The 27,950-nt window shown below is 48.0% G+C and overlaps 1 protein-coding gene across 1 annotated transcript in view; it reads left to right on the forward strand.

The window, feature by feature from the left end:
• The window catches only part of LOC119405672 (cytochrome P450 3A6), a 34,105-nt gene extending 8,466 nt beyond the window's left edge, over positions 1-25,639 (forward strand). The window contains exons 3-8 of the mRNA XM_037672515.1: positions 2,778-2,967; positions 3,758-3,966; positions 9,042-9,193; positions 13,575-13,701; positions 17,892-18,089; positions 24,900-25,639. Of these exons, the coding sequence (XP_037528443.1) occupies positions 2,778-2,967; positions 3,758-3,966; positions 9,042-9,193; positions 13,575-13,701; positions 17,892-18,089; positions 24,900-25,409 (1,386 nt within the window). The 3' untranslated portion in view covers positions 25,410-25,639. The remainder of the gene's footprint in view (positions 1-2,777; positions 2,968-3,757; positions 3,967-9,041; positions 9,194-13,574; positions 13,702-17,891; positions 18,090-24,899) is intronic.
• Positions 25,640-27,950: the final 2,311 nt, after the last annotated feature.

Raw genomic sequence — 27,950 nt, forward strand, 5'->3', positions numbered from 1 at the left:
ACGCCAACGGGTGAGAAAGAAAAAAGCCAAGAAAAAGATCCGCCGTTGGGAATCGTACCCACGACCTTGCGGCCGCGACGGTAAGCGCCCGATGCTCAACCGACTAAGCTACCTTGGCAGGTGCTGGACGCTTCACGAACGCGCCTTATATCTTTCTCACATTCTCTCTCACACGGTGCTCTCTGTTGGCGGTGTAGGTAGGCGGGGCGGAGCGGGGCGGGGCGGTGCCGCCGTCTCTGTGAGAGGTGGAAAGAAGTAATGCGTCACGATCGACACTTACTAGCTCTTACCACGATATTGCGCGCGATATCGGAGGTCATGGTTAAAGCGTCTCGATACCAGCGGGGGACACTGGCCGCGCTCGCGCCGCCGAGGCACCCTAGACGCAATTACGTTCTTTGCCTTTCGTTTCGTGTTAGTGTGCGCCGGCTCATCGGAGTAGTGCAGCTTCCGCATGCGCCAACGGGATTTCTCCGCAGCCGACTGCTTCGACTGCGAGAGCACCGACTAACAAAACTTCTGCAATACGCGTTGCAGAAAGGACACGATTTCGACGGGCGAATGTCATGCCTTGTTGGAGCAAGACAGAGGCCAGCGGGACGCACGCGTTTGCGGCTCAAGCCAACGTTACTAGATTAGGTTCAGTTTTCAAACTTCTGTGCCTGCCTGGACCGGCCACCGATTCTCGCATCTTGTGGCGCTGCTGTTCCTTCTTGCTCGGTCAGCACGGCGCGGTCGAGCGGCGCAGCATTCTGTCTTCGGCTGTGCACGTGGTTTGCCGTTGTGTTTACATGCGTGTTGAGGTGCATTTTCGGTTTTGCGATCCTCGTAGTGTGGCCGCATAGTGCTGACTGCGGTCAGCTAGTGACCGATGTCGACGTGTTGTGTTCCTGGGTACACACAAGCGGCTATGCGACGGATATCAATAAGTGAGTCAGCGCGGCATTTCTCCGCTCCCAGCGACTAGAGGTCCCTTCCGCCCGCCGACGAAGAGCTATGGACGAAGCCTAAGGTTTGCGACATATATTTTCACGACAATGATGTCCTCGAAAACTGTGAACATGCAATCAACAGAACGTTTGCTCAAACAGCGCGTGAAAAATGAAGCATGTTGAAGGTGCGCTCCCGAGTTTTTTTTTTTTTTCTTCAAACCTGCATTCCTATCTCTCGAACCTCTCGAAGCCGCTTCAGAAGCAGCGAGAAAAAAAAAAAGAGGGTGCGTTCCGGAGCATCAGCACTATTGGTAATCGACCTCCAAAAACTACTAATGACAGTCGACAATCCTTAAGTTTGTGAAGGAGAAGGGGCTCATGGAAGCAGCTGCTGCACATCTCGTGAATGCAAAGTTCTTTCGTTGCGGGTAACTGGTGCGTTCTGCCGCACTCAGGAAAAACGCATGCAAAGAGATGTGTCAAGTGAGATGTAGCTACAAGCGCGGAAGCAAAATAAAATAAAAATTTTCGTAAGGAAGGCAATGAGGGCAGCAGCAGTAAGATATTCGTCTTTCGTCAAACTGAACGAGACTTCAGGAAGTCGCCTGATAAGTTTGATGGTTCTGTCGACTTTTCTGCTCCAGCAGGACAAAGCGGGCTCATATCTGTCGACCATATGCTTTAGTTATTACGTTCATACTCCTGTTGTACTTATTGTTCACTTGTGAATGTATGCCGTCAGGGCACTTAGCGGCGACTTCTTCGCGTATCACAAAGCAACTCTCAATCAATCTGACGTTATATTCGGTCAGCATGAGGCCATCGCCTGGCCTCATAAGAAATGGTGAGAACGCTGCGTTATTCTGGCGGACCACCTGGACGAGTTGATGGCACTCGAGCGTCTTCCAGGGGAGTTCTCCCTCCAGGCCCCTCACTTGCCTTGCGTTTCAATGTGTACGTTCGCGTTTACTGTGTTGATTGAGACTGTGAATCACCTGTGCGGCATGAACTGTGGTATGCGGGTGTGTGCCACACGTGACTGATGGAAAGGGGTTCATGACGTACGCGACAGGCGTTTTGCGCTATTCCTGTCATGACCAGTGAATCGTGTTCGTCATACACTGATTCCCTGCAATGCCAAGTTTGGTATATTAAATGTTATGGAGATGACCAGGAGAGCGCCCAGACGTAGGCGGATAGATAGATAGATAGATAGATAGATAGATAGATAGATAGATAGATAGATAGATAGATAGATAGATAGATAGATAGATAGATAGATAGATAGATAGATAGATAGATAGATAGATAGATAGATAGATAGATAGATAGATAGATAGATAGATAGATAGATAGATAGATAGATAGATAGATAGATAGATAGATAGATAGATAGATAGATAGATAGATAGATAGATAGATAGATAGATAGATAGATAGATAGATAGATAGATAGATAGATAGATAGATAGATAGATAGAAACTGCCAAAGTGCCTGAGGTTCGCTAAAAAATGCTTCGGATTTGATTATACTTTAGTTGCATTCGCATGGCGTGCATAGGCTGTATACTTGGTGCAATCTTGTTGGACTACAGTTCAAATAAACTGCAATTTAACCCTAACCCTCTGTGGGTAATACATGTATGCAAGGCGCACACAATGCTGTAAGAATAGTGCGCTTAGAAACCTCCATCTCATCCTACATATATGACCGCTCGATAAAAAAAAAGGCTATCAAGACATACAGAACTTCAAATATACATTAGCGCATTCCCTAGAATAAATTCACTAAAGCGCATATTGGAGGTCGGACGGCAAGTCCCTGGACGACGATAATGTGCGCAGGTTTTGGAAGAGTGGATCGCGAAGTACGGAAAGGTGTTCGGATTCTACAAGGGCACTGTACCGTACCTAGTCATCAGCGACGTGGACATGATCAAAGAATGTTTCATCAAGGAGTCGGGCATCTTTTACGACCGCCCCCGCACTGCTCTCGAAGTGAAACCCTACAGCAAGACGCTGCTCTTCTTACGAGGTGCGTGAACTTAAACTACCATAATAAACATGCCTGATGACGTAGAATAACAAAAACTCCTGGTAGCTACACCTTAAAGTTACGGTAAGTAAAAATCATTTTTACGTAGAGGATCCGAGTTACATTTTCAACAAAAGATGTACGCTGTAGCAGTTTTCGTATGCTGACCATAGATCGGCAAACTCACTCATGAGTCTACTCAGACTCACTCAAACTCAGATGAGCCTGTGAGTCTGAGTCTTACTGAGTCCGTGTGAGAAGTAATTTGGTGAATTTGAGTCCGAGTGAGTCCGGTCGAGGAAATTTTTAGTGAGTCTCAGTACAAGTGAGTCCGGTTGAGGATAATATTGGTGAGTTTGAGTCCATGTGAGCCCTAAGCGCAAAATATATTTCTTCAGTGAGTCTGAGTGAGCTCCGCCTTTTAATGCCGACCTATGGTCCTACCTACTCATCTTCAGCATTACTGTCAGCCTTACGTTGATATGATGGGACAAGTAAGACTGTCATTTCGCTGCTTCCGTCACGCAACTGCATCGTGCCAACTGATAATGTAATATCTGTTCTAACGTCCCAAAAGCACGATATGATTACGAGGGCCGCCGTAGTGGAGGGCTCCGGAGATTTCGTCCAGCTGGGGTTCTTTAACGCGCACCTTGTCAGCTGATGTCGGCTTCAACTATGAGTAACGACGCCTTGAGACATATTCGAATGCCTGAAAATGCCTTCCGCTCACACTATAGGCAATTCCTTGCACAGAAAATGTACTTCTGCTTGAATGCACCATGCACAGGGAAGGACTGGAAGCATGTGAGGACAGTGCTGAACCCGAGCTTCAGTGCAGCCAAGATGAAGCTGATGACGCCAATCATAAGTCGGTGCGTGCACGACTTCATGGACGTGCTCAAGGAGAAAGCTGAGACAGGCGAAAAGTTGGATGTCATGCAAGTCTCGCAGGGGCTGTCGCTGGATGTGATCGCAAATTGCGCGCTGGCTTGGCAGGTAAGAAACGGGCATGTGGAGAGCACGCAACCCCTTTTGTGAAGCATGTGCTGTAAGTGCAAGCTGTCTGGGAAGCTATCGGCCTGCTTCGAATGCAATAAAGTTTGCTGCTAGCAACAACTTTCTATTCAAATGCCCACATGCACGTGCTTGTTACACGCAACACATTTCAAAGTTTAGTGCGGCTATTCAGGTTTGTTCGACAGTCAACACTAAACTGTAATGAAATGTAACGCAACACGCGTACACAAGAAGTGATTGCAAACACAACGCGCTTACTTGAAGAAAACCATACCCAAGTTCGACCCGGCGTGAAATATGCAGAAACAGTGGAGCGGCAGTTTCCCTTGCGATTTTCTGTGATGTTTTGTGATTTTGCGCGGGTGCCTGTGATTACGCCATATTTGTAGAGTAGAGAGGCACGGGAAAGGGCAGTGTGGCAACCCCTTCCACAGCCGCCACTGCTACAGTGACTTTAGGCCCTATTCACGCTCGAGTCGCCCTTCCCCATTCAACTGTGCGGCCACCGTTTCGCCCGCGGCCGAGGCAGTTACGCCATCTATGGGGGTATCTGGGAACCGGAGCGAGGCATGCGACGCGGACACCCGTTTGTCGCCAGGTCGAGCCCCAAAACAGCTCAGCCGTTGAAACAAACTATCCTACCCAGTATTTAAACCACAGCCCAATGAGTACAAAGCGCTCGCCACCACAGACTGTAGCTCACGGTCACCCGTAGCTATTCAAGGGCCCCTGAACTACCTCTAGAGTTTCGAACACGTCCTAAGTGAACACGCCCACCACTTAGATAACGTTGTGATCTACGCGCAAGGCACCTAGAAGTGCCGCGGGAAGACACCGAATTCAAAGAAAAGAAAGAAACAATCCTGTTTTAAGATCCCGGAACGATTCTGCGTCTTTTTTTCATTCTGACTTAGTCAGGGACCAGAAGTTGTTCATTAACGTGTTTTCTGCTGGATGTTTGTTTAGTTTCTTCACCTGTCGTGGGCGCCACGCGTGTGCTGTAGTCCGGCCGTCCTTCAATCAATCAATCAATCAATCAATCAATCAATCAATCAATCAATCAATCAATCAATCAATCAATAATGGCAGTGTCATGCACCGAGCTTCACCGGAGTAATGTGTTTCGTTCGGTCCACTTATCTGCCGATTAGTCCCGGTGAGGAGTCCTTTCCACGCATGCACACATACATTATCCTTTCTCGTCTGGCTTGGTGCCAGGTATGCACAATAAGTTAACGTTATCTGAATTCTGCGTGCTGACAGCAGGGTGCCCACGACGCCGATGTGGCGGCAATCACGGTGACGAAGCAACTGCATTCCCAGGTTGCGTCGAGCATACATACCGAGGTACTATACGTGGTTAAGACTAAGTGATGCTCCAATGCTATCCACCGCGTGTTTACAGGAGGTTTTCAGGGCCCTAGATTGGGAAGAATTAGGGATAAGAGTTAATGGAGAGTATCTCAGTAACCTGCGATTCGCTGATGACATTGCATTGATGAGTAACGCGGGAGACGAATTACAGCTCATGATTACTGAACTGGATACGGAAAGTAGAAGAGTAGGTCTGAAAATTAATATGCATAAAACTAAAGTAATGTGGAACAATCTTGGCAGAGAACAGCGCTTTGCGATAGGTGGCGAGACGCTGGAAGTTGTAAAGGAGTACGTCTACTTAGGACAGGTAGTAACCGCGGAGCCGAATCATGAGAGTGAAATAACTAGGAGAATAAGGATGGGATGGGGCTCATTCGGCAAGCACCATCAAATCATGAATGGTAGTCTACCACTATCTCTCAAGAGGAAGGTATATAACAGCTGCATCTTACCGGTACTTACCTACGGAGCAGAAACCTGGAGACTTACAAAGAGGGTTCAACTTAAATTGAGGACGACGCAGCGAGCGATGGAAAGGAAAATGATAGGTGTAACCTTAAGAGACAGGAAGAGAGCAGAGTGGGTCAGGGAACAAACGGGGGTTAAGGATATCATAGTTGAAATTAAGAAGAAGAAATGGATATGGGCCGGCCACGTAGCACGTCGGCAGGATAACCGGTGGTCATTAAAGGTAACTGACTGGATTCCAAGAGATGACAAACGCGTGAGGGGGAGACAAAAAATTAGGTGGGTAGACGATATTAAGAAGTTTGCAGGTATAACGTGGCAGCAGAAAGCACAGGACCGAGTTGATTGGCGGAACATGGGAGAGGCCTTTGCCCTGCAGTGGGCGTAGACAGGCTGATGATGATGAAGACTAAGTGATACGAAGAAAGAGGAAAGGCCGTTTATGGAGGAAATGGCCACCTCGAGGTAGGCGACGCCAGGGAAGAGGGAGCGCCATCGCTGAAGCCGGCGAGTTGAACTGTGAATGGAAAATACTAGCGGTAACTTGCAAGTCTGTAGTTCTGGACGGCGCTTTTTATTACCACAGGGCTGTTATGACAAACTAATCTAGATCCATTTTCGTAAAATTTATTACGAGGACTTACTCCCAAGCGGCAATCAGAGACAATGCTTACGTTGTAGACATTTATTAGCGAAGGATAGCGGCAGATCACGAATATGACAAGTTCTGTGAACTTGGCCTCATGGCGTGCTTTTTCAGAAGTGATTCGGTGCTTTGAAGAATGCGCCCCGCTGTCATCTGTTGCTGTTTTCGCTCTCCCAGTTGCGACAGCGTAGCTTTGTGTGGATAAATTTATTTATTTATTTGGATACCCTAAGGGCCCGGTGGGCATTACATAGGGGGGGGGGATTAATTGGAAGTGAAAGATACAGTCACAATTCAGGCACACAGTAATTGAAAAGGTAATACTATTAATACAGTGCGAAAACGTCTAATTTTGAAGTGAGATATACAGTTACAATTGATATACAATTAAATTAATTTAGATTACCCGCTCTCTGCTACGGAACAAAATATTGGTGGGTACATCACCGACATTCCTTTTTTTCTAGTCATACGATATAATTTTGCATAATAAACTGGTGGTATAATTAAAGGGACACTAGAGAGAAACAATGAATCGGCCTAGATCAATAAATTATGCTTTGTGAACTCTAATGTCGTTAATTTTGCCATGATAGGTTTATTAAGAGAGGAGAAAATCAATTTCAAAGTCTCATTTTTAAATTTCGCGCCTAAATCTCCCCGCGTGACGTCACAGATTTCAAAGTGTATTTATCGTATTTTGGCGCCATTGGCTCAGCCAAATTACCCCAAACTTGGAATGTCAAGTCTATGGCCCCCTCAGAGGACAATGTACTTCATTTTTACCGATTAGGAACTACGTAGTCCCTAATAGGCGCCGTCAAAACATGTGACGTCACGGCGCATGGTGCGGAAACTTCAAGGTGGCGTCGCCACCAACATTTTGTTTTTGCGTGTTTTCTCGTTTACTAAGCGTCTTCTCGCAGCAAGCGTGGTGTTTTTGGTGTCGTGAAAGAGTACTTTACTAATATGAGAAAAATAGTTTTGCTCTTTAGTGTCCCTTTGAGGCCTTTCTTGCTGACAAGTACGATGGCCGAATAGAGCGCACGTGTAGGCTATCTATCTCACCTTCTGTCATATAGGTTTGATCGGTTACCTTGAACTAAAGTTACCTCGGGCAATCTGGAATGAAAGTTGTTCAATTTATCACAATTTACCATTCATATCAATGACGTCAGTTCGTCACGACTAATATATGCTCGTCAAACGCTGCTGGTGCCTGTAAACCGAACGTTTAAGAAGCAATGAAACACTGAAAACTAGAGCTTGCAAGTGTGCAGCAGTTGCCTAATCTACCCACTACGATAAACACTGCTTTAGCTTGCGCAGCAAATGTTTTCTCACCTTCCTCACATGCCACAACATTTATCGCTTCAGTTGTAGCTTCAAGTGTGCACGTTTTTTGTATTTGCACCTTTTATAATGCTCTCAGGTTCTGTTTGTGGTAGTCCGTCTTGGGGACTGAGTAATGGGCTTCAGCTACGGGAACGTTCCCGTCATCGATATATACTTACCTATGCGATGCAATAAGTGGAACGCCTTAATACCTTACTGTCTTAATGACTGTTTCGTATACTGTACCCCTGTCTCGTTCATGTTCTGTATTTCTGGTATTTGCATACCGAACTTTTGACACGTCTCTGCCCCGAAATAATCCGAATTATTTATTTTCTTTCGGTGCTCTTGCAGTTATAATTGTGCCTTAAAACAGATCTGTTGTTCGTATACCTGTAAGCTTTTTGTAATTCCACGGATATTAATCGTTTGCTCAATCACTGCACAATTATAATCTCCACAGCGGGATTTTTTACCGTTATCTTGGGAGACCACAGAACCACGGCGAGACTGACTGGCCTGTTACGATGTAAACCTTTATGAATAAGTAATTGGGTAATTGACCACATTAACGATGGTTCGTTCGAAATAATTTTAATGCAGTTGCATGTTTATAATTATAACATTTCAAAGAATAGCTGTAAGTGAACTTGGTCTATTTCCCAATTATTCAAAGTGATCTTATCTTGCATCGTCTCTACTCTCCGTCTTTCAGTTCTGTGTCCTATTTTTAACTGCCACTTGCTTGGCCAATCCCCTGCAGTTGGTAAAGTGCGCAAGTACACGTTTTTTATCACAAAAAAGCAATGTGGAGGAGACACCTCGAGGCATTCCTGCTTCTATGACCCTCAAGAGAAACGAATTCGGACTCTCGAGCTGATCAGTGCTGTCACCCAAAGCTCGTGAGAAATGAAGAAGGGATTAGGTAAATACGGGTTTTCATCAGAGCCTCCTACAATATGAAAGATAACTAAGACCACCACACGTGTTTGCTTCCTCCATTATCACACGAAAGCGTGGTACCCAGGACTCTGTTTCATATGGCAAAAGAGAAAGCAAAAACACGCGTGCTTGCCACCTTGACACTTGCTAATGAGAACATTGATGAATTTGGCTTCTAGTTTAAGAGAATACGCATGCGCAGGGGTATCTTGCACGCTGATTGCAGACGCGTGTGCACAGCACGATCGAGTCGAGTCATATCTGCTTTCACGCGCGTTCCACGCAGCTGGACGGCCAAAAAAAGCCGGACAATCCGCTGGCGCAGCTGCTACGTGGAATCCTGTACGAGGCGGAGACTTCCTTGACCATGAGCGTCGTGGCGTTTCCTTTCCTGGGGAAGTGCGCCACATGGTCGTACGCCGGCACCGTGCATTACAGGTAGGCCTCACTGTTGTGCCAAGAACGAAGCTGATGTGTACAAAACAGAGTCGCCTGCACTGCTATGAGCACATCAATGTCACCGGTTTAGTTCGAGGCCTACAGTAGAGTGATCCTGTAGAAAAGTGAGAGCGATCTCCTTAAAGGTGATAATCGTCTACAATAAACATTCACGTGTGCTTCAGATGCGGCACTGAGCTACGCTAAGGCGATGTTACTCACTATCGTGTTCCAACAAAGCTGGCAAGGTATAACTTTCGTCCCTCTTCCTGACCTGGAATATATACTTTTTACCTTGCAGGATGAAGTAAACATCACTTAAGTATTTTAACTCATGATATGAAGTAAAGTCTATTGTGCGGCAAGGCAGTAAGCTCGACCACTACTTTTTCTTGTTTTATTAATAGTTTACAAGATAGCATGTCTTCCAGAATCAGAGTTCTCACAGATCACGCAGTACTTTATTGAACTGTTTTCTGCACAATGAATTAACAAGCTCTATAGTCTGATCTTAATGCTGGAGGCGACTTATGTGAGACTTGTGGATAGCATTACCTTTCTGGGAAAGTAACCTTGTGCCGTTTAGTAATCGAGATTTTTTATTCTAAACGATATAACTTCCAAACAACGCTAAGGTCGAATTTACTTTGATCTACGAGTATGTAGGACACTACATTAATTAGAACAAACAGACGAGAAAGCCAAGGAATGTGCAGGGGATGTTATTTGTAGTAACTATAGTAAATGTGAACAAAGTAAAGTGGAAGAAAAGATAACTTGCCGCCGGCAGGGACCGAACCTGCGACCTTCGAATTTTTTTAAGCGTCCGGTGCTCTACCACTGAGCTAAGGCGGCGGTCCCTGCCAGCGGCAAGTTATCTTTTCGTCGACTTCACTTTCTTCAGATTTACACACTAATTACTGCAAATAATATCCGCTATACTTTCATTGGATTTCTTGTCTGTTAGTTCTGATTAATGTTGCGTCTAGCAAAGAAAAAACGAGCCTTGAAAATCCCCCTTCTTTCGTTCAAGTGTGTAGGAAGGCGTTTCTGCAGTGATCTGACGTTGAACAGCCTCGTAGAAAGCATCCTTGCATGGCCTCATAAAGCCTAATCTAGGGCAGGCTTCGACGCTGATCAGGAAACTGGCGTACGTTACAATAACTCGTCCTATGGTTTAGTACGCGTCAACTTTATGGAACCCAGAACACAGCTATCATATTCATGACATTAAAGTCTTATCAAAGTGGCGTGAAAGTCCGCTGCGCCAGCGCGCCGCCAGTGCCGCCAGTGCCGCGAGCAGGCACTTGCGGCCACGTCAGTTTCTACTCGTGTACTACGAATTGTCATCTCTCCGTCTGCTACGCCGGCGTTGTATGCAAGTGCGTGAACGCGAAGGTGACAGGCATGATAAAACTGGTAGGCTTTCAGATAGTTAGCAGTCCAGGATTCTTTTAGGGCCTCATACAAAGAGAAAGGACATAAATTATATGGAATCAATCATGTTTTCGATGGGACAGAAAGCACGGACGTGCGACAGAGTGTTTCAAAAGGGCGATTCGTGAGGCAGGCCAGCGTAGACCTGGAAACATAGGCCGTCACCATCGCTGCTTGTATGCATTCTTTCTTGTCATTTTGCCGGCTTATTGTTGAGTAAACGATGACACTTGTGCCGTACATGTGTTGGAAAACACATTGCGGTGGACGGAAGTAAAACGTACGATCGCCGAACCGCACGCGTTGCGTTTAGTAATGCCGTAGCAGTTCCGCGAATTTTTCTGTGCTGTAGTTCAGCTCTGCTTCTAGACGTTGTTTGGGCTGCATCAGTGCTTGAGTAACTTTGTCATGTGTCAGCTTTGCACGTGATATCTTAGCCGTCACGTAGCCTCGCCTGCACGCACAGTGCTCTGAAGGGACAAATGCAGTACAACGGGAATAAATCGCGGTCCCCGAGGCATTTTGCCACGTGTCCGGGGCTTCTTCCTTACTGTTCCCGTTTACGAACTGTGCCGCTCGACGAACTTCGGGACGGCGGAAAAACAAGTAGGTGCGTAGGAGGGAGAACTGCTGGATCTGTCGATGGTTTTCCGCCAACGAAATGTATGCTACAGACTCGTGATCACTTTGCCGGCTGCCACTCGATTCTGTCAGCACTGTAAAAATACCAGTTAACTTGCGCTTAAAGCGTAAATTCACGGCGAACTAGCCCCAGCACGTACTTCATAAACATGCCCGGGATGACTTGCTTTACGCGGCGTACGCTGTGAATCCAGCGTGGTCAAGCATGGTCACGGCAGAAAACGGAAACACATTTGTTCCAGGTGGGTATTTCGTACAGCTTTTGGCACATCAATTCATACGCGCGACAATGCAAAGCACCGCTAACAACCTGACACGGCTCCGCTCATGGTTCGGCTGCTGCGCGGAGCACGCGAGTCGCTTTCGTTCACTCCCGCTCCGCGGCGCCACTGGCTCAATGCGCGTTCCCTATAAAATTGTGTAGTGAATTTTATATTTTCAGGTTATTCACGTACAACCAGCATCACACTCTTAAAGTAACGTGCTAAATTCTAAAGCTTAGCGGTTTATCGAACAATGAAGTTAATTTAGTAGTTTATTGTAGATTGTCGGATAATTAATTCATAATCGTCAGTTACTTGAATGTTGTAACTATAAATACGCACGGATATCAGTAGAATTGAGATGTCTCAACTGGTGTCCCGTTTAACCTTTTAGTACGACAGCATTATAGACATAAGAATGGAGATTGAGTTAGGGAATTGTGCATTCGATGGAGAAGCGCCTTCGGCTTGCTCACAGCGGCGCATGGGAAAAGGATACACAGCGCAATGATAGGATGCTAAAAATGAAAGTACATTCTAGGGGTTTGTGTGCCAAAGTCACGACATGATTTAGAGACACGCCGCAATGAATGGCGCGCTATTTATTTCGACGACCAGGTTTTCCTTCGCGCACATCTACATCTAATTACGCGGACATCTTTCGATTTTCTCCTTAGGCGACGGTGGCCAGTAATCGAACCCACGACCTCGAGCACCCGAACACTTCCGCCACCACGGCGGGTGGATATGGTGCTGAGGGCCACGTGATAAGAGGAGCGGCGGTTTCTGCACGAGCGTGCTCCGAGTACGATCGATTGGAGATATACTCTCAGCTGCTCCGCTCTGCACAGCTCCAAAACTGCAATAAACAATAGCTGCGGTTCACATGTGTGCACGCCTGTTCAATAGCGATAGGTAACCGTCAGTGTGTGGTAAACTGCGTGCCAAGGCAGCTGAATGGGAAAAATACACCATCTCCCGCTAAAGGGGAGCATGAGGCGATGCGAAGCCGGAGCACTTGCACGATCGCGTTCCGTTGGCGTTCGTTGGGCATGCTACCGATCTCGCGTCGTGGAACGCGAAGAAGGACGCTACGCGCGTCGTATCTTCTATCCAGCCTGGCCGTTAATTCTCACACGGCGAGCGGGGAACGCGGTCGACAGGCGGGCGAGAGGGGGCAGCGTTGGAGGAGAGAGAAAGGTAGAGGACGCGCATGCGCTCGAGCTCATCGCGGCGTTGCGCGGGAGACAATTTCGGCATGTCTAGCCCACGTTTCAGAGGAAGAGTGGAAAGGGGGAGGGGAGAGGGGAAGTGGAGAGGGGGCGGGAGAGGGAAAGTGGAGAGGGGAATAGGAGAGGGAATGGGAGAGAGGGTGAGTGGAGAGGGGAAAGGGGAGGGGTAGAGGGCAGGGGGAATGGTGAGGGGGAGTGGAGAGGAGGTGTGTGGAGAGGGTATGCGCATGCGCAGTAAGGGTGGTCACGCCGCACACCACCACCACCACCACCACCAGATTGAGCTCCGCCCTAAATCTAAAAGGATGGTGTGTATGTGTATAAAATCTATACCTATGACTCTACGAAGTAGCAGCAAGAACAGACGTCGCATCAGGTAGGCAGCAGTTGAGCATCATCTGGACTTAACCAAAGATCGTGAATGACTATATTCTGTGTATGTGACTTTGTGCGTATGTGACTGTACGTACCGTTTGTGTGCATATGTGATTCACTGTACATACCACAGTCATCACCCGACACCGGGAGTAGCAAGCCAGGCGACAAACCAGGCTAACCTCTCCGGGATTTAAAGGTTATTATCTCTCTCATTAGATTACAACAAACAGCTGACGATAGCTAGCACAAGTCATGTGAGCTGAGTCACGTAGTCTTTCAGTATGGTAATATCCCATGCATGTTTTCACGTTGCATACGCTTCAGTGTATATATAGACACCTTTGAACTGTTTTCTTTATTTCTGTGACAGAATTACAAAACTAAACAATAATAGACAAACCTCTACTTAGGCCACTATTTTTGGCGCAGGCGCACATGGCAGATCATCGAGAACGTTCGTCGCGTGGTCGAGGAACGACGACGCTCCCAGAAGACCGGGTCCGTGGGCAGCAGCACCCGTCGGGTGGACATCCTTCAGTTGCTCTTGGAAGATCAAGTAATTAATGCTCTCCACCAATAAGAAAATGGGGCACTAGTGGTGCCAACATTGAGAAAACAGTGCAGCTGGTGGCCTTACCCTCCTCCTGTTCCCTCTTTTTTGGCTGGAGAGGCATGTACACTCTAGCGCTGAGGAAAGCAGTTGCAGCCTTGAAGAAGACGAGCCCGCTTGCCGAAACGTCGGCTCCAGCATACATGGCTTTATACTTAGCCCTATCCCTCCTTTCTCTCCGCCTCACCTACACATAACTCCTCCTCACCCTCACTTTCCATTCCCAACCTTTTTCATACCATACCATGGTATAACATATCAATTTGTTGCAATTTGTTGCTAACCGTTCCGTGATTACGGCGAAACTGCGACATTTTTGTACTGTCGCGTTATCTTACAAGTCGTGTGCGTTGTGCAGCGCAATCTAAGCACAATCACTAGACGCGCGAGGACCTTTATTGCGATAGCAATTAGGTGGACACTGTCGGCGGGTTTTCTCCGCCACCTTCGGCGTCGGCGTCGCCGTAGTGTTGCGTATATAATCCAAATTTATAACATCACCCCGTGCATCGCATGTTCTATGGGCGAGTAAAACCACGCAAGCTCTGGGGACGAATGCGGCTGTAACAGAGATGAAACGAGCCGGCTATCTCCGTCGCATGAAGCGTGCAAGAGATAACATCCCGCGTGCGAGGCCTGCACTCGATGGCTCCTCAATCAGAGAGGAAACGATCCGGCTGTCTTCGATAGGGTGAAGGAGCGTGATGGGGTGCCGGGAAGGGGAAGTAATTGACTACCGGTAATCAGTTACACTTTTCCGAATTCAAGCTGTATACCAGTCTTGTGCAGCAGCTATCGTCCAGAAAAATATGCGACACTTCTGTAGGTAACCCCGTTCCTGTCAAACGGGGGTCCCTACAGAGTCTATTTTTTCACCTGTTCTTTGGCCTTACCTGCAATGCGTTACCCGAGTGCCAGCAACAGCAAAGCGCGACGCTTTATAGAGGACATTGACACTATAGCATCGGAGCATTGCGCAACTACGAGCTGGTGCGCAAGGTGTTACTACGTTATAATACAACCCTTTCTCCAGTGCATACATAGAGAGAGTGTCCAATGTAGCAGCTCTGGAAGAATCGGCGAGGACAACTTCGAAAAACAATTCCTGTTGAACGTTAACAACGTATAGCATTATATCACAGAAGCCACAGTAAGCCTCCCAGCTTTCACGCAAGCCTCAGCCTTCGCTTTACCATGCAAGCCACAATAGTTCGTTGTAGTTTGAGCAAACTTGTGCTACTGTGTTACGGCAATAAAATTTTGAAGGGAATTTCTGTAATTACTGAGTTACTTTTCTAGGGCTGTTATTGACCACTGCAATCAATTATATTTTTGAAGAAGTAATTGTAATTGTAATCGGATATTTATTTTCTGTAACGTGTACAAGTCTTTTGCCGATGCATGAATTCTGTCTTGATGCATTAGTTCTTTCGTCTTGAGGCATCGCCAGATCTCGGGGAGTTCCCACGTACAACCAAACTTCGTGGTTCCTGCGTAGAGAGTTTGAAGTGCAAGATAACCATCGCCGCCACCACATTAATACGAGGGCATTATACATCCCGTAAAGTGGAAAACCCTGTGTCCGTCTGACGTTAACATCTGAAGGAGCCAAGCGATGGCGTCACGTTTTAATGTCGAATAAAAGCGACCTGGCCCACTCCCGAAATCTGGTTGGGCGAGCTTCCCAATTTAGGTGGCTCACCTTCAAGACTCACCTTCCCCAATTCAAGCGCATGAACAAGTAATCATGGCATTGACACTTGGTTGGGTCGCGAAATACATTTCGTGAAAACGGGACGGAACGGAGCAGGGGCGTAGCCAGAAATTTTTTTCGGGGGGGGGGGGGGGGTTCAACCAAACTTTATGTACGTTCGTGCGTGCGTTTGTATGTGTGCGTGTATATATGCGCAAGCAAACCTGAAAATTTTCGGGGGGGTTTGAACCCCCCCGCAACCCCCCAAACCCCCCCCCCTCTTGGCTACGCCCCTGGAACGGAGCCAACTGAAAAGCTCCTCACCCTCTCCCCCTCGGAGCGAGCCTCGCTCTCGCCCTTCAGATCACGTGACTAGCGAAAGCCTACGCCGCCAACGCCAGCACATGGCCGACTAAGCCAGTTTCACCGTGTAACATGAAACATTATCTGGCGCTGACGAATTTACTCAACGACATCTGATCGTGTGCTTCCGAGAACTTGTCCAATGCAATCGTTGAACAGGCGCTGTGTTAGGCTCTTTGCTTTCAGTCGGCTTCAGTACTTCACGCAGTCGCGGGATGCAGTGCTGAAGACAACAAGAAAATATCTAAGAGAAACATTCCTTGTAGTGCCTGTTGTGCGTCTAGGCATAATTGATATTTAATAATAATAATAACGTTTATTTCCACCAATACAAAGTTTATGGAGGGGGTGAGAATAAAAGCGACTGTCCGCTTGACTACGTTCTCACCCCCCTATACATCAGACAGAGGCGGTGGCCGCAACAGAACACAAGATCTGACGAGGATATACACAACATTCTAGAATCTAGCAATAACACAAATTCGAAACAGCAGGCTGCGGTGCTGGCAGAAAAAAAAAAGAGAACACAATGCAATAAACATATATACAAGCATAGATCAGATGTCAGTACATAAACTACACATACACTAAACACAAAATTTACGCGTAACAGTGTTGGTTATTTCCTTATTTTTAGTTTAGACACGTTATTTCAAGAAGTTTTCAATGTCAGATGAGGTAATGAGATATTGGCGTAGTTGAGAAAAGGTGATGTCTGCTACGTCAATACCTGAGGAATGTAGTCTGTTTAAATGTAACGGTAGCTTATAGGTAATTTTTTGTTCTCCACAATTAGTTCTCGTACGTGGAAGGATCCAGTGTGGTTGATAACGGTGGGGGTATTTTGGTTCATAACGCATCATGGAAGCTAACTGTGTAATAGTGGATAAAGGTCTTTTTTGTTCGATCTTATAGTTGCGTAAGAGCCTGTAACTGTAGAGGTTGAAAACATTCATGATTTCGTGTTCATTGAACAAATGTTGCGTTGTATGTCTGTAAGGAAGGTTGTAAATTAGACGAAGGATTTTATTATGTAGAGGTAAAATCTTCCGTAAATTTGTTTTAGTCGTCGTGCCCCATACTAACATGCAGTAGTTTCGATGTGAAAGAAATAAAGCATTGTATATAGAAAGTTTTGCTTTTAAAGGTAAAACAGATTTATGACGCCAAACTATACCAACCGCTTTGGATGCCTTTAATAAAATACTGTTTATATGGTCATTCCATTGCTTGTGCTGAGTAAAATAAACTCCTAGCGTTTTCATTGAATTAACAATTTCGACTGCCTGGGATTTATACTGCAAACTTACTTTAGTATCAGGTTTCTTATTTCTAGAATTAAAAATTATAGCTTTGGTTTTATTTACATTGACTGACAGTGCATTTTCGTTTGTCCAGAGTTCAAGCTTACCTAATACATTATTACCGCACAAAGATAGCTCATTATGTGTATCTGCTGACAGAAGTATTGTAGTGTCATCCGCATAAATAATGGATCTGGACTGATATCATCTTTGTGATATCATTAATGTAAATGTTGAAGAGAAGAGGCCCAAGTATGCTGCCCTGGGGTACACCAGCTATGATGTCACGAGTTCTTGACTGAAAATTACTAATTTGAACATACTGTTTCCGATGGGATAAATATGACTTTATTAAAGCTAAAGCATGTCCTCTAATACCATACAAATCTAACTTTCTAAATAATATGCTGTGTACTATGCAGTCAAATGCTTTTGTAAAGTCTACAAAAATTCCTAAGACGAACTTATTCTTTTCTAATTTATCCAGAATGTATTCTTTTTGATGAAGCAGAGCAATTTCCGTAGAACGGCTTTTTCTGAATCCAAACTGAGAATCAGTGATTATATTATGGGCCTGTAAAAATTTGTCGATCCGTTTCAGTATGATTTTTTCCAGAGATTTAGAAAAGACAGGAAGGATCCTAATTAGCCTATAGTTGCCAAAGTCATTTTTATCACCCTTTTTGTAAAGCACAATTACTTTTGCTATTTGCATAGCGGACGGAAAGATCTATTTGCATATTTGCGGATGTCTATTTACTATAGTCTTTTAACAGGAGGTGGCTAAAGCACGCAAGGCTGCCGACGCCTCAAGAGGGACAGCCAATCAGCCAGGAGGCCTCTTCGAGCCCATTGATGACGATACTTTGCTGGCGAACAGCCTGCTATTCCTGATGGCCGGTTTCGAGACCACGGCAAGCGCCCTGTCATTCATCCTGCATCTCATGGCTCAGCATCCAGAGGAGCAGGACAAGGCAAGAGCGACATGCTAACTGTCTCGGCAAGCGGCGGTATAAATTCTGCGCGCTCATTCGTTTCACTTCTATAACATGATTGTCATGCGTCTGTTTGCTTCAATCGCGTGTAATAGGATGTAAGACTGTCTGATATAAGTGGTTGGTTAGCTTTTGTTCCTCATTGTCGTTTAAAAAATGTTGCAGCGGCTATACCAGGATAACGTAGCGTTAGCAAAGGTTCAGCTGATTATTCTTAGCTTTCCTGATTAGCTTCATTATCATGCTTACTGCTGCTCCAATGACACACACACGGTATACGTATTATGTGGCTCATGTATATTTTATTTTGCCAGGCAACTACTTCGGGATCCGATGAGTTAATCTCCTCCGCTCTTCTGCGCCGTTGAGCAGCATTTGCGCTCTCTTTCTCCATGGCTATTGGCCTCGAGGCCCACCACTGCAAACGCCGGCGCCACCGTCGGCGTGACGTGCTTGGCAGGATCACGTGGTCTCAGCGGCCGCGTAGGCTGCTTGTGGCGCACTGCCGCGTGCTTTGAAAAACGATTTTCAAGTCCCACATGCGCTGCGGTCCGTTCAAATTCGGAAGTTTTCTCTCATTTTCTACTCAATTGAAACCATTGTAATAGAGTGGCTGCCTCCGAAGGCGGCGAACATGGGGCTCTTCCGCTCGGTGCCGCAGTGCTGCGCTTACGCAAAGGAGCCCAGTGTCAGCCTGCACTAGTAACCGCGGGACAAGAAACAGCGTGAAGCATGGGTTGTAAAGCTAAGAACCGGCAAGTAGCAATCCCCTACGAGTCTTGTGTGCAACAAGCACTTCGGCGGCGAAGACTTTTGTTACTGCGTCGGGCCTGCGATGTTCGGTGAGTAGCAGACAGCGCGCACTGAGATGATGGCTCGCGCGCGCTTCCCGCCGGCAAATGATGCTTATCTGCCACAGGATGGTAAAAGCGCTACCTTTTACCACGTGCGATGCCATATCAGAACCCTCCAATGCGACCTCTTGATCGTCGGCCCCGTGCTCAGCGTCCACAAAATCGGCTGCAGATGCGCAAGTCATTGTTTAGATACGTTGAATAAAAAACGTGCAGGATCCCTTATGCATTCGTTAAAGATGACTAGAAGGCGAAAGCCATCTTCTTGTCAGTCGATGTACTGATTCTCCCGCGCCCCCCTCAAAAAGCGTTCTGCACCTAAGGCGGTTTTGCACGGCTTCCGTGACCGATCACGGAGGCAATGCAAATCGACCATGACGTGTGAATACGTCATCATGTGACGTCACATTATGTGACGTCATAATGACGCTACACACTATGGCGATCTGTGACGTCATGATGACGTCATTGGTGACACCATCACGTGATGATTTTTTGCATCACTCGTGTTGACGCCGCCGACGCGGGACGCCGACGGGCAACCTTCCCATTTGATGAGGCATGCATTGCTTCAAAGGCTACATAAATTTTGCATTGCCTCCGTGATCGGCCCACCGGCCAACCCCATGTGTTTTCTTGGAGCCTCATTTATTTACGTGGGAAAGATGCCACCCTGTTGGCGTTAGACACGACAGTGCTGCCAAAATTGCTGGGGTACACGCCAAATAATTACTATCCTGTTTTGCGGCTGCTGGTTGCTGCAATACCTTCTATTTTATTCGCCGCTATTTCAAGTTCATGTGGGTCCTAGTTCACAGCCGACGTTTGCAGAACAAGTCCGGCAAACGTTACTGTATTTTCTTTCTTTTCCTAGGCGTCGCATGCTACTACATGCTCGGTCTCGTAGACTGGTTCTCCTTCCACCAGCAATCTCGGAAGTGGCGAAGCTTTGGTCTATGAATTTGTTGATGACAGAGAGCGGCAAGTTCACTGGAATGCAAACGGAACGATAATTAAGGAGCATTAAAAAAAGGCGTCGCATTTGCTCACGTTTTGTGTGAGCACCAAACGGAACGAATGCGTTGAATAAAGAAACAGAAGCAGCGGCATTTGCCCGCTGAGAAGACCGATCAATACGCAGTGCGAGACAACTTGTCAAATGACATTGAAACGTACCCAAATTTAGACCGAAAAAGAAAAAAAAACACTGAATCGTCGGGACGGCAGATCACAACGTTGCCATGCGCACCGAAGCCGCAGTTGTAAGGAAATTGTTTTTGAACTTCTCTGATAGTAGTTGTTTGTTTACTCACAAATTCTCATATTTTGCGGCCTAAAGTTCACAGCACGGTGCCAAAACGCGCTCGTAGCAAAAGCGAAACCATCAGTACGAACATACATGCAGACGCTCATACATGCAGAGGCACCGTCAGTCATCGCGAACCCGTGCGATCGCTAGCTCGCGGCTTCTTTTTGTTATGCTCCGTTTGTTTATACAGGCAGTCTACTCTAACGAGATATTTCACATAGTTTGCACTCAGCGAGTGACTACCTTTCACGCAAGAAGCCGGTTCAGGGGTCTCCAACGCGGTGACAGCGTGAAGCGGGTGCTCGGTTTTCTGCAAAGAGACAGCGACTGTACACTATCTTGTGCTTTCAGTTCGTCGAAAATGATTATTTTGACAGTAAAGAACACAGTTCATTTCGAGAGTACTGACAGAAATGCCCTGGAGGGCTTCCGCGAGGTGTTTTTGTAGAGCGCCGACAGCAAAACCTATGGGGAGCGCGCCGGCGGTATCCTGCCTAGCACGCAATCGAGGCGCGTCCGACAGAGGGCGACTCCGTAACTCCTCGAGGCCAATACCACACTGGCAAGCGCCAGTCAGAGGCGCTATCAAGCGGCTCCAGCGCAGTGTCAGACGACGACTGCAACGCGAAGGCGAATAGCTGCGCGCGCGCCGGCGCCAGTACGTCTGCCTAAGACGTCACTCCTCTGGAAAGCGCAGACCGGCGGCGGCGAGTCGCGCGCGGCGGCGGCGGCGGAGTGCGCGGTAGGTGCCGGCTCCGGTGCGCCAGCTGTGTGACATCTATGATCCTCGCGCATGCGCAGCATGGCTCTTGAGGAGGCGCGCGAAACTGGCTCGGCTAGGCCAGTGTAGCTAACGCTACAAAAGAAATGCAAACTTAGCAGCTAGCTTATTTCATTCTAGAGTGCACGAATTTATTTTATTCGTTTCCACGTTTTCTGTAATACGTAGCGCACTCACATTAGCCCTTCTACCATAAAATTTCAGGGCTGGCGAACGAACCGCGACGCGGAACAATAGGAACTCGCCTTCATTTCGTTGCGTGATGATAGCAAAGCCATCGTCAGGCCGCGAAGTGAAGCGACGGCTTTCATTAGATCTCGGTTGCACTATCTGATAAGGGTCTGGAATAACTCGATGGCACTTACTCCGGTACAGGTCCATGAAGAGCGAGTAAGCGCGACTAGACAGGGACGAAGAAAGAAAACAGACAAGGACATAACGGTGCGTCCTTGTCTGGCTTTTTTTTCTTCGTCCCTGTCTAGTCGCGCTTACTCACTCTTCATGGATGCATACCAACTAGACCGCCAACCTGCTTTAGCCGGTATAGGTGAATACTTTCGTATGCACAAATCATTTGCTAGACTTTCATATCAATTGTTTTTCGGTTGTCCCAATCGCTCTGGTCGAATGTCCCAATCACTGTGGTCGTCTGAAACATACATGGAAACATGTCCGTCAGTGTGCGGTTGAGGCGTTCGGTAAGCCCGTTAGTCTGCGGGTGGTAAGAAGTCGTAAAGTTGTGTCGAGTAGCACAAGATCGAAGTAGGTCGTAAACCAGAGACAATAAGCAGCGACCACGGTCTGTGAGTAAGTGACAAGGAGCGCCATGCTGGAGAATGATGTAGAGAAGGAAATCTGCAACGTCCGTCGCGCAGCTGGTCGGTAGCGCCCGAGTAATTGCATACCGAGTGGCATAATCCGTGGCTACTGCGATCCACTTATTTGCTGTTGCCGATGTTGGGAAGGGACCTAGCAAGTCCAACCCCACTCGTAAAACGGCTCTGCTGGGACTTCAATAGGTTGAAGGCGACTGGCAGGGAGAATTGTAGGTTTCTTTCGGCACTGGCACAGGTCACAAGCTGCAACGTAGCTGCGAACGGAACGATAAAAGCCCTTCCAGAATACCCGTCGTCGAACACGGTCATAGGTTCTGGATAGGCCTAAATGTCCAGAAGTTGGAGCGTCGTGAAGTTCTTGCAGGTCGTCCTTGCGCAGATGACGTGGGACGACGAGTAAAAGTTCCGCGCTATCGGGATATAAGTTGCGGCGGTACAAAACGTTGTCTTGAAGCAAGAACGTGCTCAGTGAAGGGTCGGTATTGTCGGATTGAAGACGGTCAATGATGGAGAGCAGCGATGGATCGCGGCGTTGTTCATCAGCCACGTGCAGAAAGTCAGTGATGGCTGAGATGCAGGCATCGGCTTCCACCTCGGTGGAGTTGGGTGGATCAACGGGGTGTCGTGATAAGCAGTCGGCGTCGCTGTGCAACTTGCCAGATTTGTACACTACCGAGAACGTGTACAATCGTAATGCCCATCTGTCCAGTCTTCCTGTAGGGTTCTTAAGTGTTGACAGAGCAGAGCGCATGATGGTGTGTGATGACTTGGAGCGGGCATCCATATAGGTACGGATGGAATTTCACAATAGCCCAGACGAGAGCTAGGCACTCCCGCTCGGTTCATACTGTGACCGAAGTCGGCTAGCGTAGGCTATCACACGGTCTGTGCCATTCTGTATCTGAGCGAGTATAGCACCGACGCCATGGTCACTTGCGTCGGTGCGAAGCTCTGTTCGAGCGGCCGGGTCAAAATGGGCCAACACAGGTGGTCATGTGAGCGCGGAAATCAGCGACGCAAAGTAATGTTTTTGGTCCTCACCCCAGGAAAAAGCCACGTTCTTTCTGAGGAGATCCGTGAGGGGCCGAGCAATTTCCACGAAGTTTATGACAAAACGACAGAAGTACGAGCAGAGCCTCAGAAAGCCGCGGACTTCTCGTGTGGAACGTGGAACCGGGAATTCGTGGACAGCGGGGTCTTTGTCAGGGTCGGATTGGACACCAGCAGCGTCACTAAGGTGACCAAGTAGTTTAATCTGACGGCGTCCAAAGGTGCACTTTGACGCATTAAGTTGGAGGCCAGCACAGCGAAAAACGTCAAGGATGGCCGACAGACGTAGAAGGTGGCTTTCAAAGGTGGGCGAGAAAACAATGACATCGTCCAGATAGCAAAGGCACGTCGGCCATTTAAAACGGCGTAAGAAAGAGTCCATCATGCGTTGAAAAGTTGCAGGAGCATTGCACAGCCCAAAAGGCATGACCTTAGATTGGTGAAGGCCGTCGGGTGTGATTAATGTTGTCTTCTCGCAGTCGCGGTCATCGACAGAAATTTGCCAGTATCCAGATTGAAGGTCAAGCGATGGGAAATACTTGGCACCATGGAGGCAGTCGAGCGCATCATCAATTCGAGGTAGAGGATAGACGTATATTCTTGGTGATTCGTATGAGATGGCGATAGTCGACGGAGAACCGCCAGCTGTTGTCCGTCTTTTTAACAAGCACCACAGGTGATGCCCAGAGACTGGACGAAGGCTCTATGACGTCTTTGTCGAGGATTTTCTCTACCTCCTTCTGTATAATTTGGCGCTCTGAGTGAGACACACGGTAATGGCGTTTGTGAGGGGATTGGCGTCGCCGGTATCGATTCGGTGGGCTACGACGAGTGCATGCGGCCCAGGGGACTGTCGTCGATGTCAAAAATGTCCAGATAAGAAAAGAGAATACTGCGGAGCGCTTTAACTTGGGAAGATCGCAGGTTACTGGACATCATTTTGTCCAGGAATGCCTATTGTGCGCGGTTATGACAGGTCCGGCTACGGTCTTGGTGTCAGGGGTGAAAGTTGAGAGTTGAGAGTTGAGAGTTCTGCTAAGGCAATGCCTTGAGGAAAGACCTGGGTCTACATAGAGAAGTTCAGAATAGGGAGAAGCGTCCTGTTGTTGGCAACACGCACGATATTATGAGAAAGTGATATTATTAGCGATATTATTATGGGAAAGGGTCACGTCAATGAGGGGAGCTGCCAGATAGTCGCCATCAGGAACTGGCGGGGACGGCGACATAGGGACGCACATAGCAGCCTGAGGCGGTAGCCGTAGACACTCCACGGACTGCAGCCGTGTGCGGTTTGCAGAAGCGACATCAGAGCACAAAGGCAACTCGAGCCGTAAAGTGCCGGCGGAACAATCGATGAGGGCCGAATGCGCGGTCAAGAAATCAATGCCAAGAATGACATCGTGTGGGCAAGCGTCGAGAACTGCGAAGAGAACTGAAGTGTAGTGGCCGGCAACAGTGACGCGGGCAGTGCAAATACCAAGAACTGATGTTCGGCTGCCGTCGGCCACTCGAACTGTAGGAGACAGAGCGGGTGTGAGAACTTCGTCCCGGCCCTCCGTGGCGGCCGCGGTAACTACACTCATCATGCGTAAAGTGCAGCGCGCACGGGAAACGACGGACGAAAGAGTAAAAGCAAACAGGACTATAGCGCTGACGCTCCACTGTTTGCTTCTACTCTTTCGTCCGTCGTCGCGCGTGCGCGCTGCACTTTACGCATGATGAAGATGTACCAACTCGCTCAAGTTTCTATATTATCGCGGTAACTATGCGGCTCACGATGCTCAAATCAGCCAATGACCGCGGACTTTGGGTTTATAACGCGGTCATTTCGGGTATATATGGCATCATTTGTCAAGAGAAGAGCGAGCGATTCCTTGACTTTGAAAATTAATTGTAAATTCCTACATTGTTCTGAAGGAGCTAGTGTTTTCACGTAAACTGGCGTGTTCATCGCAGGTGCGCGAGGAACTCCTGCGGATGTATCCGGTGGACGATGACCTCGACTACGGCCAGCTACAACAACTCGAGCGGCTGGATATGCTCGTGAAGGAAGCGCTGAGGCTGTATCCTCCTGTCACGATGCTGGTGTCGCGCCACTGTCGCGCCGACGCAACCATTCTCGGACAATTCTTCCCGGCAGGCTGTGAGGTGCTTGCGCCGGTGTGGCACGTGCACCACGACCCTCAGCTTTGGCCCGAGCCATTTCGCTTCAATCCGGAGCGATTCAGTCCCGAAGTGGCGAAGGGTATTCATCCTGGTGCCTTTATGCCGTTCGGCATCGGGCCTAAATCTTGCATCGCGAACCGGTTTGCCTTACTCGAGTTGAAGGCAGCACTCTGCAAGTTCTTAAGGACCTACGAAGTGTTATCCTGCTCGCGAATGGAGGAACCTATAGAACTCATCGTGCAGACGATGATTATTCGTCCTAAGGTACCAATACAGGTCAAGCTGCGGCGAAGGATGTAAGCAGCGGCTTGCGACAAGTCCCCAATGCTGACCACAGAAAACCGTACTCTACTATCGTCAACTGTTCCGATACTGCACGCTTCCCCCTGCCCATCGAATGAATCAGAATTAGGATGACTTAAGCTGCTCCTATATCAGTACTTACCTACAGTGGAACGACTGTCCTCTTTGGCACTATGAACGCTTTTAATTTCTGACTCCCGAAAAGCCTTCGATCACATATCGTGACACAGTCGCGACGATGAAGGGACGTGCACGACAAGATCTTTATTTCATTGGACTGACCTGCGCCCGAAAGAAACAAGTGAACCGCAGTACGGATGGCGAAGTACCCCGGCGCCCACGGCTGCATTCACTTTAACGGCGAGGGGCGCTTCCCGATAAAACGCGGCACGGAGATAAGCTGACGGATCACGCGTTCATGATGGAGCGCAGATACACACTAGTTAGGTGCGCCACAAGCAAAGCGATAAGGATGGCAAGTGATCGCGGCGATACCCATGTACAACGAAAATTGAATGTAAGCTCGGAGCCGAAAATAAGCCATGTAGTCATCGTGGTTCCAGGGGCCAATCTTATTACAGGTATGGCTTTGGAACTAGTTATTTGCAGTTTTTCATATGAATAAAAGTACATGTCGAAAGATTTGAGTTTTTCTCTTTTCCTTGGGAACATTAGAAAAAACATACGCTCACACAAATTATTAAAGCAGTTGTGAACTTCTCTGAGTGTTTGTGCGTGTAGAAGGTACACAGGCTATATAACAATTATGTTCTTGTGCAAAGTGCCAAACAACATACATACCTTCACGCATCACAACACCGTCAACACACTATCGAAAAAGCGACTTTCCGCATGAAAGAGGGAAATAGATGTGTTGCTGAAACACGAATCCCCAGTTTCCTGATATGAAAACCTTGCAACAATTCTCGTGTGGCTAGCTTTGCTTCTGCCAAGTATCCTAATATTGTCTAGCCGTGGCTCAAACTGATGTGCATGGCAATTCGCAGCCAAATGCGCTCCATCTTCACCCTCTAAAGATAGCTCATGTTCCTCGCCCGCTCATTTAAGCGCGAGACAGACGGTACGATTTTCCATGCGATGTGCCGGCCGACGCGGCGGTGGGGGAGAGGGAATGGTGGCTGTACGATGCTATGAAAGGTCGCTATTCCGGTTTCCCCACCGCCGTGTCGGACGTCACATCGCATGTAAAATCGTGCCGCCTGTCTCGACAGACGGTATGATTTTACATGCGATGCGACGTCCGACATGGCGGTGGGGAACCGGAATAGCGACCTTTCATAGCATCGTACAGCCGCCATTCCCTCTCCCCCACCTCCGCGTTGGCCGGCACATCACATGGAAAAGCATACCGTCTGTCTCGCCCTTTACGCAGCGTCCGGTCTGGCCGACATATATGCCACGCCGCATGATACCGGAAACATATATGCTACACCTGCAGAACATTTTGCATATGACTTGCAGTGTTCTTTCTTTTTTAACAACCACGCTTCTTGCTACTATCAGATGCGCGGACACAACTGGGCGAGCTTGCGCGGTGCCGAAAACAAGAGGGGTACCCCGTGCCTGCTAGCCACATTTTCAGGAAGTGGGACACACGCGGTGTATGTATGGCACAACCTCAGGCCTTGTGGTTCTCTCCGTTAGCTCAGCCCCTTTCATTGGCTTTCCACGCTTCATCTTCCGCAGCGACTCGCGGCAGCAGAAATTGTGAGCGAGCGAGGAAACCCAGCTAAACACAGGCGATCCAATTAATTGTCGAGAAAAACTTGCCTGCACTGTGTGATGAAACGACCTTACGAGAGCAGACTCAAGGCAGCGAGATGCTGTAGCTCTCTTGAGTCTTGACTGTTTTTTAATGTGCTGGCCCGTACGGCAACAATCCCTTCTTTGCCTGCGGCGAGTAATTCCAGCAGGCATGATCCGTCCGTGTGATGTTGCTGTCTAAAAACTGCAGGCAATTAGAGGACTGCAGCTCATGAGTAAACACTAGCCCGATTCCATGGTGGCTAAAGGCTGACAAAACGTCATATCAACAATGAACTGATACGAACCGTTCGATGTCTTGTGCGGTCAACACAAGTAATATGAACCGACTAGCCCGGAACCAGCTGACTGAAGGGAAGACCCTCCCCCACATAAACTCCTGGCCCCTCCCTTATCTGCGGCGTGGGAGGAGATACTAACCGCCACTTAATTGCCTACGTAGCTGTGCGGATCCAGGTCGTCGATTGTCCGGATCCAGGTCGTCGATAGGGTAGATAGCGTAGAACTGTAGAAGTCTGCGGCATAAGCCTACCCCAATGGGCGCGCACTCCGGACTGACGTCATGAGCCGTACGGCCGGTGACCCCGCTTTCGGAGAACAATGCCGATGTGCATGAGCGGGACTATTTCTTCAGTCTTCATTCGCGGAGGTAATCGGCTGCCACGCTTCAGCCGTCTAGGTGGGGCTAAAGTCCGTAGATCTTTTTTCTCTTCCTTGCTAAGTACCCACAACCACTGAAGTGTCACCTACGAA

The sequence above is a fragment of the Rhipicephalus sanguineus genome, chromosome 9 (genome assembly GCF_013339695.2).
Source record: "Rhipicephalus sanguineus isolate Rsan-2018 chromosome 9, BIME_Rsan_1.4, whole genome shotgun sequence".
NCBI classification, from domain to species: Eukaryota; Metazoa; Arthropoda; class Arachnida; order Ixodida; family Ixodidae; genus Rhipicephalus; species Rhipicephalus sanguineus.